The sequence below is a fragment of the Lycorma delicatula genome, chromosome 2 (genome assembly GCF_047948215.1).
Source record: "Lycorma delicatula isolate Av1 chromosome 2, ASM4794821v1, whole genome shotgun sequence".
Lineage (NCBI taxonomy): Eukaryota > Metazoa > Arthropoda > Insecta > Hemiptera > Fulgoridae > Lycorma > Lycorma delicatula.
Window position 1 is genome coordinate 22,283,616 of NC_134456.1, and position 18,337 is coordinate 22,301,952.

The 18,337-nt window shown below is 30.9% G+C and overlaps 1 protein-coding gene across 3 annotated transcripts in view; it reads left to right on the forward strand.

Annotated features, from left to right (window-relative positions):
* The window catches only part of Ranbp21 (exportin-5-like protein Ranbp21), a 116,772-nt gene extending 98,791 nt beyond the window's left edge, over positions 1–17,981 (forward strand). For all 3 annotated transcript variants that reach the window (XM_075358449.1, XM_075358447.1, XM_075358450.1), the window contains exons 19-21: positions 1,313–1,550; positions 4,192–4,323; positions 9,803–17,981. In XM_075358449.1, coding sequence (XP_075214564.1) covers positions 1,313–1,550; positions 4,192–4,323; positions 9,803–9,955 — 523 coding nt within the window. In that variant the 3' untranslated portion in view covers positions 9,956–17,981. The remainder of the gene's footprint in view (positions 1–1,312; positions 1,551–4,191; positions 4,324–9,802) is intronic.
* The last annotated feature ends 356 nt before the right edge of the window (positions 17,982–18,337 follow it).

Here is an 18,337-nt window from a genome sequence, read left to right on the forward strand (position 1 = left end):
TTCAGCTTTATACCTTCCTTTAAATTAACTGGCCCAGTCATAGACTTGGTCATGCTTCCACCTGAGTAACAAGTTCGCTAATAGGGAGCTTAAAATTCTATTCAAGAATACATGGCTCTTTCACAATAAGACACCAAAATACCTAGGCGTGACACTTGATAGAACGCTTTCATTTAAGGAACACCTAATGAAAACTGCAGAGAAATTGAAAGCGAGAAACATTATACATAAGCTCTGTGGAACAACATTGGGAGCATCAGCTTCCACTTTGTGCACATTGGCTCTGAACCTCGTCTTTTCAGCTGCTGAATATTGTGCGCCAGTGTGGCTTTACAGCCCTTATGTTCATAGAATTGATGCTCAACTTAATAACACTATGAGAATGATTGCTGGGGTTTTCGGGTGTACTCCTGTGAAATGCCTCCCGGTATTGAGCCACATACCACCCCCAAACCTGTGCTGTATGAACGCTCAAGAAGATTATGGACAATCGAAACCTACCATTACATGAGGACATTGAGAATGCCAATCATAGTCACCTTCGATCTAGAAAGCCACCTATCAAAACAGCAATTGCTGCCACAGAGGAAAGATTTAACTTAACTGATGCCTGGTGTCAAGAATGGACCATAAAGCAGAACCAAATCCCATGTATTATTCAAAAGCTGCCGGGTTTTCACTTGCCACTTAAAACATGGTCAATGCTAAACAGAAGATGAACTCAGCATGGTAGGTGCACCTATTTCCTGTATAAATGGGGTAAAACACAGATGCCCCTTTGTGAGTGTGGTGAAAATCAAACTGTTAAACACATCACAGAAGTTTGCCCTAGGACAGCTTATGAAGGAAATGCTGAAGATTTCCTGATGGTGACTCCAGAATCAGTAGCTTATATTTATTTTGTCAAATGTTTGTTTGTAATTTTTTACTGTAATTGGTGTTGTGTTTTGGTGCCATATGCTAAATAAATAAATAGACTTGGGTATGTAATGACATCACAACCTCTAACTTCAGATTAGTGGTCAAAATTTCAGAGGGTTTGACCACTTCATTCATAAGAGAATTGATAACACGTTGCACAGCTAACATTGCTGTTGCCCTCACATAACTTTACTTATCATAGAGGCACACATGCTATGACAGTTGGAGCATCCATTCCCTCATTTCCAACATCAGTATCTCGTCTATTGCTTAATAGATGTCCTGAAAGAATTTTAGAGATTTTGAGTTAACTGAATTTTTACTATATTTTTAACCATACTTTTAATATTATTTATTTAATGAGATTTTAAATCTTTTTTTTTTTTTATAGTGCTGTTTCGTGGAATGATAGCAATGTTAGTCTGAAGGCAGCTACGTTGATGGCACCTGTTATGCGTACTCTTTTGGCTGAAAATAGAATAACTCCTGCTGTAGCAGCTCATGCTTTAACATGTGTTTTACAAGCTTTACAAGCTCATGGTCAACATGATTCAAATTTAGGATCATTGCTTATGTTGGGAACTCAGCTATATGAAATGTTACGCCCAAAGTTTGCCCATATCAAAGAAGTATGTTATTATTTTTTTTCTTTAGTTACATTTAATTCTTACTTCACATCTTATGTAACAAAACGTCTTATCCAGTTGGCAGCAGGTACAAAAGTATAGTTCAATAAATTTAGATAAGATTGTAATGTATTTTCTGCAGTTTCATTGTAATTCATTTTTTATCACCCAATTAGTGAATTAGAATTTATCACTAGGGTTACATTTTTGCTTTAATAACACAACTACATACTAAATATTTGTTATTTTAATTATATAAATATATATATATATATATTATACTAAATTGCTCTGTATTAAAACATTGCTATTGTATAACTGTCACTTTTCTGTTAATAGAACCAGATCTGAAGTCACAGATTGAAAATCAATAAAGCTAATTACCAATTTGAACAGTTATCTTGAAGTTGACAAAATTGCTGACACTTTACCTCATCATAAATTATACTAACTTACTAATATGTGGAACTAAATTAATTGCGACATATACACAATTGAAGTTATTCCATCTTAAAATTTTGAAACTTTGTACTTTTTTGTATATATTACTGTATTTATCTTGCATTTATTTACAGTATCAACATTATTCTGCATCATTTTAAAAACTTTTCATGATCTTCAGCTTCCCACTTTGCATTTGTTAACTTACTTTTTTTTGTTTACAAAAACACTATATCATTAAACACAATATCATTAAAATCTTATATTTTTAAGCAGCTTATTTTTCCTCAGTTATGATACGAAGCTATTGTTACCTATTTTATTAATTCAGAAAATGTACTTCTCTTTACTCTCCTGTAATTTTATAAGGATTTTGTGCAAACTGTTGAAGAGAACTATAAACAGGTGCAGAAGTGTATCTCAGAACTCTTAATATCATTCTACAGCAATGTAGATTTTTTCTGGGGAAAAATCCTTTTTATAGTAGTCAGATTTTATATAATTACACTACAAACATATTGTTGTAATGCTTTGTTTTGTTTTTTGAGTGCTGTGTTTTATTAGGTGTGGTAATCTTTTGATTTTTTCCTAAAAAAAAGCCAAAAAAACCAGCCTTCTAATCCCCTAGAGAAAAGCACTCAGCATTGCTCTGTTCTTCTCTGACTAAAGAGATTTATTAAAAAAAGAAGTGGGATATAGATGGCCATAATACTGGATTTTTTAACAGGATTGCTAGAAATTAAAATGTGTGAATTAATAATTTGGAACAGTAGTTTATAGATCATTTATCTAAAAAAAAGGATATTTCTAGATATATGAAATTGTGTAATGTGATCATGTTAAATGTTCCATTTATTACATAGTCAATAAATAAAATTGTAGAATTGGTAAACAACCGGTCACAAATTTCCACTGTATGTTCATGATTTTTAATTTATCTGTCATCGCTCTTTACACATAATGCTTAATATTCTGCTGAATGTTTAATATTTGATTTTTATATCAGAAAGTTGGGAAAAGATTATCTGTAACTAAACTACTTCTGATTGCTTTTCTAATTTAACAACTAATTATGCATAAAAGTTACTGTTAAAATAATATGAAACATTAGTATGCAAAAATGTATCATTTCTAATTATATATGTATACATCACATAAATTAAATTTCTAAGAGCTAATATTTAATTTAAGGAAAAATTCAGTGTTAGCAAAAAATTGATCTGTAAATATACTAATCACTTTATAATCTTGTTATAATTATACAAAATTCAAGGCCAGGAGAATCCAGTTATAATGATTTATACTGATGGATGTATGTTTATGTTGATAAGGTAGATTTGTTTTGCTGCTAAGCTGTGTACCATGTTAATGATATTTATTATACCTCAAGGATGAATATACCACATCAGTGCTGAGATTTCAAGCACTATCTGGCATTTACTATGCAACCAGTAATCTTGACAATCCATCCAACTCTGTCTTCATTACTACAATATCTAGGTTAATAAATTTCTTCTGGGTTCCTCGATGACTTGGTATGTCATACAACAATCAAGTTTGACGACTCCTCTGGAAGCCTGTTTCTTCCAACTTTAATAGATTACATACAGTTCTTATAATATTGCTTTGTTAAATGATGCAGCGAGTGTTTGTCAGCAGTTGTCAACAGATAACATTTTTTAATGGAAATTTATCTATACAGAATAGACTGACTCTTTGAAGAAGTCTTTATTTTACTGTTTGGATTCGGGACACATCAGTTTAACAAATGTATTTCTCATATTATCAGGTAATGCCTCTGATATGTTTCCTTCATAACTGTCATTCATTGATTCATCAAAGACTAGCAGTATTGTTTTCCAAAAAGTTTAGGATAAAAGATATATAGCCATTAAAATTTTTATTAGTAAATAAATCTACTCTCATGGAAAGATTATTGTATCTTCTATTGTTCTGAATGTCTAAATATCTCTGCAATAAGTCTAATAATTAAGATATTCCAGATAAATCTGACTTTGTTACAGCAGTTGATATAATAAAAGGATTGAGCATCAGTCTGATTTTATTACATCAAGACAATAGGACATTATTTATGTTGTACAGATTTTTGTTGGTCTTGGTTGTTTTGCATTTTCACATGGAATGTCTTTGATTTAGTTGCAAGCTTTAGTTGGATTAATAAACAGCTTTGCTTTATTTTCAGGTAATGGAACATATTCCTGATATAAATGTTATGGATTTACAAAAATTTGATGAAAAAGTATTGAAGGAATCCCAGAAAGGTTGTAAAGTAGATAAAGCTAAAAAGGAAATGTTCAAGAAACTTACCAGCTCTGTAAGTAAATTATTAATAATATTCTGTTGTTTGTAACATACTTTCTACTGCATATAATTCTGTTTAGTTCTATTGATAGTTACTTTACAGGTAACCCTCGTTTTATATATTACTTTACAAATTTTTGCTATATTAAAATTTAAAAAATTGGTTAGGAAAGTTAAATACTGAAATAATTGATGGAGAAAATAGAATTACTCTAATTATCTTCTGTAATTTTTCTTCAATTTGATAAGGGTAGTGATATTGAATTTCCCACCTTCATCTAAGAATTGCAGAAGAAGTTACAAGGAATATGTCTAAAGTAAAGACCTCTGGGAAATTTCTTTCCTTAATGTTGGCAAACTTGTGTCATTCATGGCCATGTTAATAATGTACATACTGCATTGTTGTCTGTAAGTTGTCACGTTGTAGTATCTTTGATTACGTGTGAATTATTATGTTAAAAAATTAATAGGGAAATCTATGTTGCTGCCGACTGTGAAATACATGGAGTCATATGTTTTTTAAACAATCAAAACATTAAGCTGGCTTAAATTTGTACGCAGTTGGTTGCTGTGTACTGTGATAATATAATGAGTGAAAGAAATGTACAAAGATGGTTAAGAAATAACAGAGTTAATGTGTATGATGAAGAACGTTCAGGGAAGCCCTTGATAATCACAGAGGACTTATTGAAACGTATCTATGATGAAATCAGAAAAGATTGTCACTCAATGATTTTTGACCTGGCACTTCTTTTTGCTGATGTTTCAAGAACTCAAGTCACATTGTTCACGACCATTTAGGCTTCAGAAAGGTTTGTGCACGTTGGGTGTCACAAGTCTTAACGAAACGTGACAAAAAATCCAAATGACAGATAAAGGTGATGAGTTCCTTATTTCAATTGTTACTGGTGATGAAACATGGATTTCATATTGCACACCAAAGAGAAAACGGCAGTCAAGTGAATGGTGTCATCCTCAATCACCAACAAAGTCAACCCAAGCCATTTGGACACAAACTGACGGCCACAATCTTTTGAGATCGGTTTGGCATACTGCCGATCAATTGCATCCCACATGGAACATCTATAAATGCAGAAGCCTACTACGAAACTCCATCTAAGTTACAGCGCATCATTCAAAATCTGTGACATGGGCAGCTGACAGATGTTGTCGTCCTGCTGCTTGATAATGCATGTCCACATGTTGCGGGTCCAACACATGATTTACTGAGAACATTTTATGGTAAATTTACGATCACACACCATATAGCTTTCATACAAGATGCTGATATTGGAATGAAAAAAATTTCTTTAACATTTTAAGAAGTTAACCTTAAAATATAATAGAAGAAAGGAGAAGTTTTTCGTATCTAGTTCTATATAAAATCTAGTATTTGTGACTAGAATAGACAAAGGCAAGTCCCATTGTGTAAATGGCTTGAGACAGTACAGTGGTTTCTGCTCATTGCTTTTCAACTTGCAAATGGCAATCAATGCCTTTGCCTTTGTCAATAAAAGGTTGGGAAAAAGAGGTATCTGTTTAGAGCCAGACTAAGGAATGATTCCTGAAAAAGGGCAGAAGCTCTTTCAGTAGTTGTTAAGGGCGTAGGTCAGGCGGCCATTTCAACATCACTCAATCCTCTGAGCACTGCGCAGCTGAGGGCAATGGAAAACTACAGCTGCTCTTTTTCCAAGAAAATGTAGCTCTCTGCATTTTCATACTGAAATGATGGAGGCACCTTCCTTGGTAAAATATTCCGGAGGTAAACTAGTCACCCTGTTCAGATCTCCAGGTGGGGACTACTAAGGAAGGGGTCACCAGAAAATTTAAAAATAACATTCTACAAGTCTGAGTGTGGAATGTTAGAAGTCTAAAAAAGGTTGGTAGGTTGGAAAATTGAAAGAGGGAAATTGATAGGATAAATGTAGATATAGTAGGAATTAGCAAGGTTCAGTGGGAAGAGGAAAACGACTCTTGGACAGGTGATTTTAGAATAATTAACTCAGCTTCAAATAATGGACAGGCAGGTGTAGGTTTCGTAATGAACAAGAAGATAGGGAAGAGAGTATAGTATTTCAAAATGGATAGTGATAGAATCATTATAATAAGGATAGAATCAAAACCTAAGCCGACAATGATCGTTAATATGTCTATATGCCTACAAGCGCCCATGATGATGATGATGAGGTAGAGTGTGTACACAAAGAAATTGACAAAGCAATTAAACACATAGAAGGAGATGAAAATTTAATAATAGTTGGAGATTGGAATGCAAGCATTGGAAAAGGCAAGGAAGGAATATGGATGAATATGAGCTGGGCAAAAGGAATGAAAGAGGGGACCGACTTTAGAGTTTTGCACAAAGTATAATTTAGTAATTGCCAACATCCAGTTTAAGAATCATAATAGAAGAATATACACATGGAAAAAGCCAGGTGATACTGCAAGGTATCAGATAGATTATATCATGGTTAAGCAAAGATTTAGGAATCAACTTGTTGACTGCAAAACTTACCTGAAGCAGACATTGATAGCGACCATCATTTAGTGTTAATGAAATGTAGATTGGGGTTTAAAAATCTGAAGAAAAGGTGTCAAATGAATCTGTGGAATTGCTTGAGGAAGAAGAGAAGAGCAGGGAAAGCTTGAGGAAGAGCAGGGAAAGAAGATTTTTGAGGAGGACATCGCAAGAGGTCTGAGTAAAAAAAATAAGGTAGAAAATCAAGAAGAAGAATGGGAGAGTGTTAAAAAGGAAATTTTTAAATCAGCAGAAGCAAACGTAGGCGGAACAAAGGGAACTGGTAGAAAACCTTGGATTTCAGATGATATATTGCAGCTAATGGATGAACTTAGAAAATATAAGAATGCTAGTGATGAAGAAAGTAAAAGGAACTTTCAACAATTAAGAAATACTATAAACAGGAAGTGCAAACTAGCGAAAGAAGAGTGGATTAAAGGAAAGTGTTCAGAACTGAAAAGAGAAATGAACATTGGTAAAATAGACGAAGCATACAGGAAAGTTAAGGAAACTTTTGGGGTACATAAATTAAAATCTATTAATGTGTTAAACAAAGATGGTACATCGATATATAATACGAAAGGCAAAGTCAATAGGTGGGTGGAATATATTGTTGAATTATATGGAACAAATGAATTAGAAAATAATGTTATAGAGGAAGAAGAGGAAGTCTAAGAGGGTGAAAGGGAAGAAAAATATTGAGATCTGAATTTAAGAGAGCGTTAAAAGATTTGAATGGCAGAAAGGCTCCTGGAATAGACAGAATACATGTAGAATTACTGTGCAGTGCAGGTGAGGAAGTGATTGATAGATTATACAAACTGGTGTGTAATATTTATGAAAAAGGGGAAGTTCAGTCAGACTTCAAAAAGTGTGTTATAGTCATGATACCAAAGAGAGCAGGAGCAGATAAATGTGAAGAATACAAAACAATTAGCTTAACTAGCCATGCATAAAAAATCTTAACTAGAATTCTGTACAGAAGAATTGAGAGGAGAGTGGAAGAAGTGTTAGGAGAAGACCAATTTGATTTTAGGTAAAGTATAGTGACAAGGGAAGCAATTGTAGTGCTCAGATTAAAAGTAGAAGAAAGATTAAAGAAAAACAAACTAACATACTTGGCATTTATAAACCTTCTTCTTTTTCCTCTTTAGCCTCAGGTAATTACCTTTCAGATAATACTTCAGAGGATGATATGTATGAGTGTAAATGAAGTGTAGTCTTGTACCAGTTTCAGTTCGACCATTCCTGAGATGTGTGGTTAATTGAAACCCAACCACCAAAGAACACCGGTATTCACGATCTAGTATTCAAATCCGTGTAAAAATAACTGACTTTACTAGGACTTGAACGCTGGAACTCTCGACTTCCAAATCAGTTGATTTGGGAAGACGCGTTCACCACTATACCAACCCGGTGGATTGCCATTTATAGACCTGGAAAAGGCATTCGATAACATAGACTGGAATAAAATGTTCAGCATTTAAAAAAAAAATTAGGGTTCAAATACAGAGATAGAAGAACAATTGCTAACATTTACAAAACCAAACAGCAACAATAATAATTGAAGAACATAAGAAAGAAGCCGTAATAAGAAAGGGAGTCCAACAAGGATGTTCCCTATCCCCATTTCTTTTTAACGGGGATAGAGAACATACTTACTTACCTTAGCCTTACTTACTTTTTAATCTTTACATAGAACTAGCAGTTAATGATGTTAAAGAACAATTTAGATCCGCAGTAACAATACAAGGTGAAAAGATAAAGATGCTACAGTTCTGATGATATAGTAGATCTAGCTGAGAGTAAAAAGGATTTCGAAGAAACAATGAACGGCATGGATGAAGTCTTACGCAAGAACTACCGCATGAAAATAAACAAGAATAAAATGAAAGTAATGAAATGTTGTAGAAATAACTGAGATGGACCACTGAATGTAAAAAGAGGAAGAGAAAAGATTATGGAGGTAGAAGAATTTTGTTATTTGGGAAGTAGAATTACTAAAGATGGACGAAACAGGAGCAATATAAAATGCCGAATAGCACAGGCACAACGAGCCTTCAGTCAGAAATATAATTTGTTTATATCAAAAATTAATTTAAACATCAGGAAAAGATTTTTGAATGTATATGTTTGGAGTGTAGGTTTATGTGGAACTGAAACTTGGACGATCGGACTACCTGAGAAGAAAAGATTCGAAGCTTTTGAAATGTGGTGCTATAGGAAAATGTTAAAAATCAGATGGGTGGATAAAGTGACAAATGAAGAGGTGTTGCGGCAAATAGATGAAGAAAGAAGCATTTGGAAAAATATAGTTAAAAGAAGAGACAGGCATGTTAAGACATTCTGAAATAGTCGCTTTAATACTGGAGGGACAGATAGAAGAAAAACATTGTGCAGGCAGACAACATTTGGATATGTAAAACAAATTGTTAGGGATGTAGGATGTAGGGGGTATACCAAAATGAAACTACTAGCACTAGATAGGGAATCTTGGAGAGCTGCATCAAACCAGTCAAATAACTGAAGACAAAAAAAAGAAAAAAAATTTTTAAAGTTGTAAATAAGAACGGTAACAAAAATTGAATTAGGTAGTTTTAACATAAATTGTTAATGCAGAATAGAAAAGAATAAGTGCATCAAATAAATAGAGTAACAGGAAGGCACAAATAAAGTTAATATTATACTCATGTTTTCTTACCATTTCCTTGATTGTCTGAAGCAAAGTTACTATCAATGTAATCCATGTTTGAACAAAGAGGAAAGAGACCCCTTCCTGAACAGGGAAATTCGTGGAGAATAATAGTAGTCTATTACATTGAGGAAGAAAACTCATTACCACTTTGTTCATTAAACAGTGTGGAACAATTAAGTTGTTAGTTGTTGTAGATTTAAAAAGTATTAGAGATAAATATGCCTCTGCAAAATTAAGTTTCTTACTTATACTTTAATAATATTGATTAATTTGTTTCAGTTAATCGGTCAGAATATGGGCCAATTGTTTAAGCGTAAGGCATTCATCCGAGATTTACCAAAATTTGAAACATCTAAACAACACAATGTCACCAGTGTATTAGAAGATGGAGATACAGCATCAAGACTGAATCAGTTACTTAACCAAGTCTAGCAGTCTGAACGACCGATACTGGAATCGACAAATATTGATAAATCTAAAGAACAGCTGACATGATGACATGGGGAATATGTCATCATACTGGTTGTTTTTTCGTTCATTTGTCCGTCTGTATCGGTCGGGAATTTGTGTGTAAAAAAGTATATATATATAAATATTTATATATATTCAATGCAGCTGATCCAGGAGGGCTGCTGTAATATCATTAAAAAAAATCCATTACTGGACATTTTGTGTGGAGTTGTAATTAATAAATTGCTGTGATTTTTAATGGTTCTCACTTATAAAAATTATTAATAAGTCCACATTTTATGGTGTGTTAATTGGCGAAGTATTGATTTACATTAATATATTTAATACAAATATTACATTTAATTATTATTTATTTTCAATATGTACATTCCATTTTAATATTATTTTAATGAAAAAATTGTACTGTTCATCATATTTTATTTTTATATTAAATATCATGATGGAATATGAAACAAACACATCAAGTTAACCTATCAATGAAGCCTAAATAAATAAAGTACTTATGCATGCTCACATTCTTGCAAGCATTAGAAATTACTTTATAGGTTAGTAGTCAGTCTTATTTGTAGGGAGATACATTCTAGCAATTTACTGCAAAAAGAAAGACCTCAATGTTAAGGTAGAGGGATAATGTTCCTTAATAATACAGGAAAATATTATTAATAAATTTATTAAACCAGTTAATTGAACATAATTTTCTGAGGAAGTTTGTAATCTCTTTATTGCCTTAAAGACTTTTTGTGTGGGTTCATTACTATTTTCAACCTATTGTAAATTTATTTAAACTTTTCTCAGTGTATAAATTTAACTTAAAAACTTTATTAAACAATTGCCTTTTCTGTATGCAAGATGTAATTTAATGAATTCATTATAAAATTTGGTTTTTACGATCATTTGTATTTTCAACATTGTCATTCATATACTTCATACTAGATTTCTTTGTTATTAATTTTTCAAAGTCATCTTTTGTTAGATCTTTGCACTGATTTCAACAAGCTGTACAAATTAGATATTTAATTTTCAGTATAATGGTTCAAATGACTTATTATTTTGTCAAAGATTACTGAATAATTTAATTTCTACAAATTTGTTCATGTTGCTATGTTAGGTTGATACAGTTGTTGCAATTTAGTGAATCAGCTAATTGTATCAGCAAGTATTAAATGTGATGCAGATAAATGCTGTATAATAATTACTGCTAAAATTGTGCCTATCTAAGAATTTATAACCGATTATATCAGATTATAATGGAAGTGTATTTTTCTAGAGATTTTATCGTCTAGAGTCTAAAGTCACCAACAAATATGTGTGCTGCAATGATAGCAATTACCTGCATAAAATCATAATTATAATTAGTACAAACTATTACAAATACCTAATTTGTGCATGTTAAACAAATTACTTTCTTTTTTTTACATGTGAAATGAAACTACTGTTTCTTAAGTGAACAGAAAAGTTTTATAGCTACTAAAAAACTATTACATTGTAACACTACTAATTACCAAGGTTGTGAAGGTTAGTTGTAAATTTATTATAAATCAATGATGATTACTTAATTTTAACACAGTGAATAAAATGACAGTAATTTACCTACATGATACATTTTTTTTGAGATAAATTTGAAAAGTAATTAGGTCATGTGACATTGTTGCGCTATGTATAATATAAATTGGTGTATACTGAAATATTCTTTATCAGTTGTACATTTGTTGAATTATTGGAAACTATTAGACATTGACTTAAGCAATTATTATTGAATTTCATTAGTTAGTAGGTTCAATGATGGTTTATGTTTCTATATTTTAAAATATTTTTTTATTTCCTGTGACATGATGTATCTTACCCGTATTTATATATTGCTTTAGCAATGTAAATCTTGTTACTGTTGTATAAAATAATTTTTATTGTTTTAATTTTAGTGATTTTAAAACCCTTTCACTCCTCAATTGTTAGTTTTATATGTATCCCTATACTGAAATTTTGTAGCTGAAATAACCCTGTAACACATAAATTTATAAATATGTACACTTTTTGTGACAAAATTATAAGAAAATTATTAAGAAATGGGTCAACATACACTGCATGAAATTGCATGTTAAAGTATCTCAATGGTAACTGTACTTATTGCTTGCTTGTGTTTCCATAATGCTGAAGTTATACACTGCATGAAATTGCATGTTAAAGTATCCCTAACTGTACTTACTGCTTGCTTGTGTTTCCATAATGCTGAAGTTAACTTTTTTTGTCCAAAAATATGTATATAAAACTGTGTATGTAATTATTTTTATTTCTTTTCAACCATAAAAAAATATCAAAATTTATCTATACTTGTTATGTTTAGCATATGAAAAAATGTCTATAGAAATAATAACATTTTTGAATTACTTTTAAGTGTGTAAAGTGTTTTTACTGTCATTGATAATTTTTTAGTTCACAAAATTAAAAAAATAGTGTAATTATTAGATAATGTTTAGTAAAAAAAAAAAAAAAAAAAAAAATGTTTTTTAATATATATTTTATTTTTATTTTACTTTGACAAAACACTACAGGAACTGGTTTCTGTTTGATAAAAGTACAGATAAAGATTGCTAGATATGTTGTCCATTGGAGTGGATGTAGTTAAGGAAAGTCTTACTAGCAGCAAATGTTTGGAAATTAACTTAATGACTATAAATATTAATAATATATAAATAAAATAAAAAAGTATAGTTGAACATACAATGAAAGTGAGTTCATATATTTGTATTTATATAAATAATGCAGTGTTTATATACATAACGACAATTTTTATGGGTATTGCAAAACATTTACAGAAAAAAGTGTCTAGGAATAAACATAAAAATAAAAAACCAAGCTTTCTTTTAATTTTAATTAAATTCATCATAAAAATAAAATTTAATTTTTTAAAAGATTTAAATATTTGAAAATACAACCTACCTGATGAAAGAAATAAAACTCAACCAATAATTCAGTAATTTCTAATACTGTTTTATGACAAAGTATTCCAAACTTACTAATCCATCTGCAGGTGAAGGAAATAGAAAAACTAAAAACTAACTTACACTAATTTCGTTGCAGCATGAAAATGGTCCAATCCTGCTCGCATACTTGAAGCCTCAGCAGTGAACAAATAGATTTATAATTGCTGTAATCTTTTATAAGTATTTTTGCTTTTTTACTCCGTAAAATTATAAAAGAACTGTTTTTCTGTTTGCAGAATATTTTTATCCCTGTATCTCAAATGTATGATGGTTCAATTTTTATGAATTATGAAATAAGGATATAGTAATACCTTCATGAAGAATAAAATGGTGAATTTGTAGCTTAAAAAAAAGTTATATTAACCATCTTTTTTTTTGTACTAAAATTATTTTTTTTTGCAATTAAAATAGAAATGAATTACTGTATTTATTCGAGTACCCCCGCCCCCGAATAAGCCCTCTATTTTCCAGACCAAAAATCTAAAAAAAAAAATTGAGTATATACCGGTATTTTATTTATATAAGTGCAACAGATATAAAAAAATACGTAAGTATGAAAATATTCAGAAAGTAAAGCATTTAATTCGTTATTGTAATTTAAATTAAAATATTAATATTACATTAATAATTAATTACTGCAAGTACTAGTCAATGTCTGCAGAAGAGTTACCGGTAGTCTCCACGTCGCTCTGCCAAAGGTGATTGATCATCTTCACTACCATCAAGTTCATATACCACATTTTTTTAAACTTTTCCTTACTAATTCCGTAGAAATACCTTGTCAAACATCTTTTATGCAAACACAAATGTGGGCATTTGATTCTTCCTGTAGGCGTGAGAAAAAAATTTTCATCAACCATCCATTTACTGTACAGTTGTTTTAATGCAGATTTGAATGGTTTATTAATGTAGACATCTATTGGTTGCAATAGAGATGTCAGTCCGCCTGGAGTTATTACTTGGTCTGTCATACCCTTTTTTAATATGTCTTACACTTATCAGTCGTATGCCCCCAATAACTATCCATTACTAGCATACCGGTATTTTTTTTATTAAGTAAATCTCCTGATTGCTTTTGCCATATACACCTGATCCAATCTAAAAATTAAGGTTTCGTCCAACCAACCTGATTCCTGTGCTCTGATAATAACTCCATTTACCTGTGCGGTGGAAATTTTTTTTCTAAAAACAATGTACAGAGGTAATTTTGATCCATCAGAAGTAATGCAAAGCAGAGTGCTATACCTTTATTTTTCATAACCATCATTGCAAATCGTAACACTTTTTTCACCTTTTTTGTTTACGGTTTTGTGTCAAATGGCATTTCAAAATATACGGGGGTTTGATCAGCATTTCCTATCTTTTATCTTTTCTAAGACTTATTATGCATTTGTGAAAATATAATATTTTTTGTTCATAAGCGTCTGGAAGTCGTTCAGAAATAGTCGTCTTTCGGTCTTATTGAAAAAATCATTTCGTGCAAAAAATCATGTTATCCATCCATGGCTTGCTTTAAAATCAACTTTATTCAATGATTTAGCGATTTCACAAGCATATGATTTCTGTCATTTCTGTCGTGACAGCATAACCGCATTTCCTTTTTTCCATAACAGTCATACAATTTTTTTTCTATTCTGTGTATTTTGGTTTTAAGCTACGATAAGCCTTTTTATTACCAGTGCCTTTCACCAGAAGTTGTTTCTTCTTACGCCAGTCTCAAATGCAGCTTTCATCTACGTCAAATTTTCTTCCTGCCTCCTGATTTCCAATTTTTTCAGCCTGTTCTATAACGCGCAGTTTTTCATTTACTGTAAAATATCAAAGATGCTGTCCTTTTTGTACTCATTTTAATGCCGTAATTAAAATATATCACTGTATTAAATTTTACAAGATAAACTAAACGTATAAAATGCACATTTACAAACAGTACAATGACTATGCCGAATAGACAAGATGATGATGGGTAACTGATACTGTAACTAGTGTCATTAGAACCGGATGCAGCCTATACAAAATGAATCAGTTTTATAAAAATACCGTAACTTTGTTCTTATCGATAATATGAACAGTATGTTAATAATTAAGGATGTATTCTTTATAACCGGCATCTGGTATTGATAAACGAAAGCATAATGTAACTATATTTATGTGATTGAATTTAGGTGCTTCTAAGAAAACGTTTACTTTACATAAAATATCCTGGCAAAACGCTATGTTTCAAGTAAGCCCTCCATCCTTATTTTTTTCTCTCCAATTCCATGAAAAAAAGTTCAGGGGTACTCGAATAAATACGGTACTTATCTTTTATTTTCAGTTCGCCAAGGAAACAAAGAATGATAAACCAAGAGCTCTGATCTGGTTCAGTATTCAGTACAGTGTATTTTTGGTTTGTGTCTCACCTAATTTATTTTTTAATATGAGCACTGATAAAAAAATGAAACACTAAAAAGTTTGAAAGCTTATTATTCCTTTCAAATACCATTTATAATTAGTATATTTAATGTTAATTAGACGAGGTTAGCAGGCGTTGGAACGGAACAGAATGCAAGGATAACGGGAGTTTGTTTACTCCCTACTAATTGCAGAATCTGGACAAATGTCCCTTGCTGTTTATCTGGCAGGTTATTATTTGTTCAGTGGCAGTTATATATTTTATTTTTGGACAGATTTGGTATTTGTGTTCTGGTCCTTTAGACCAATGAGAAATAATTGACGGGCTGATACGGGAGACTAAGCGTGTGTGCGCTTTGTACTTCCGGCAATATTCCCTTCAGTCCATCCTCTTAAGTCCTTTTGGTGCTAGAGCCTTTCGGTCTAACAGGAATTTGCCTTCCATGGAGGCTCTAGTATTTGGAGGAAGTTTCCAGATGCACATATGTCCAGTAAGGGTTTGGGGGATTGCATGGCCAGCATCATTGTGCTGGTTGACCTGAAACAGACATAAAAAGAAGGCATGTTCTATATTACAACAAAGATATAACAGACCTCGTTAAGGACAATATGACAACTCCCTCATGTTTCAACCTACCTACATATTAAATTTTTATGAAGCCCTCATCCCACCTTTTCACGGTGGTTTATCTAACATGGTGTGAGGCCTTTTCTTCAGACCTTGTGGTGTAGGGTCCTCTCGGCAGTTTTCCCTGAGATGGTTGTGCTTGGACACGGTCGCTCTCGCGACAGTCTTCACGCCTGTGCTACGCCCACTTCCAACATAGTTGTTATGTAGCAAGTGTTAGGTTATGTTGATAACCTAACTAACAATTCCGGTGTACTGAATTTCGTATGGATTTTTTTTAATAGTAAGTTTGTAATTGCAATTTTTAGCAATAAAGGGTGAAAAAGTGAAAAACCAACAAAACAAATTAGGTGGGATGCTAACTGACAAGTACTATATTTTCAAAGTGCAGATATAATTTTGTTAATATTTATAATGAATGATTTGCAACTGATGATTAGTTTGCTTAATAGCATTCATGGATAATTTTTCATTTAAATTTGTTGAAATAGTATTTTAAAGTACAGGCTATTAATTTGTGAATTGCTTTGTTTTATATTACATAAAGATGGTTTTCTTTTTCAGTGATTTTGAGTTTATAATGATATTTTCTTTTGTGTAAAATGAAAAAAGAATTATTTCTGAAGTATTAAAAAAAAATTATAAGTGAGTAACCCAGAGGTATTGAAACCTTAATGTAATTTTTTTTTCCTTATCTTATTGATAAAGTGTTAAATCAGTTATTCATAAATTATCTACTAAAGTAGATAGTAAATATTTTTAATTTGACTTACTTCCAATAAAAATCTTCTCTTTTTTTGTGCCATTATATGTATTTACTTTAATAAATATGGAGAGAAAAAATGTTATAACATTGATTTAACAACACTTAATGTAGAACTTCGCTTTGCTCAAAAGGAAAAGGTCATAAAAAATTTTAATCATAAAGCATTTCCAGTATCAAAACTATGCAGTGAGATCTATTGAATAATACATTACAATGCAAGCAGTTAAAATATTAAATTATTTCTTTGTTAGAATCAGTTTTTTCTTGGTATAATACAGTTATACCAATAACTGTATTATACCAAGTATAATACAAGTGTATTAAAAATACAGCAGAAGTATTTATATGTAAAATTAAATAATTAAAAAAAAAAAAAATGATTGGATTATTTATCTTGTATCAATTTATAGAAACATTTTGAGAACAGACTCCATTATAATTCTTCACAATTATTATTATGTTAAAATTTGTTAGTAATATTATTCCAAATCCTTTCCAGTAATTTTATTGTTTCATGTTTAAGGACACCATATCATGATTGATAATTGAATATTTTAGAATAATTCTTAATATTCTTTGCAAATTCTGTTAATTGTGAAGACTGGTATAGCATGAAGACATTAAATTTAACAGTAATATTATATACATTAATTAATGTAGATATTAATTTAACAGTAATTATTAACATCTTTTGCATTTAATAATAATTCTGAAGACTGATGTCATGACTTCAATGGTTATCATCAAATTAGAATCATTCTTACATTTTTATTAAGCTTAAATTATTGTACAAATACATGAAAATTGTTTTTTATGCAAAGGTTTTTTTTATGTATTTATTTTTGCATAATATACTGATTTCATATATATATTTCTGTAAATAAGAATAAGTAATACTGAATACATGTAACTAATTGAATAATTTTTTAAAAAGTTTGTTTTCATAACACTAAGACTGACATGATCAGAGTGACGTGTTAATAATCATTAGCATAATATTTCTTTATATAATGTACGAATGACAAATGTGTTCACCTAATTCTCATAAATTCAGATTTTTCTTTAGTTGGAATGTAATATACCTAATGCAATAAATGTTAAAATTGTATTTATGTGATGTCTGCTAATGATAATTTTGTTATATAGATTTAGAACGTTTTAGTTCCTCACTGTTTATTTTCAAAATGTTTATAAAAAATAAAACGACCGTTTTTTTTATAATTATTACTGTGCAGTTTTTATTTTACTTTACTCTGTTTATAGACCAGGAGCATTAGACAATGATTTTGAAAAATTTGGTACCACTGTATAATTTGGCATAACGTAACAGACAAAAACTAATGTTTCCAACAAAAAAGTACATGAATCAGGTTTCAGAGGGGGAAATTGAATAAATTAGCCCACATGACCGGCAAAAAGAGTGTTTAGCTTGGCCAGAAGTCACTTTAGAAAAAAAAATTGCATGACTTATAAATTGAGATGTTGTAGATACTTACTTATTCTGTATTATGTCGTATGCAATATGCAAAAAATGAACCTGACGTCTGAGACTGTAGCTTTTTTATTTTTCCCTCAAA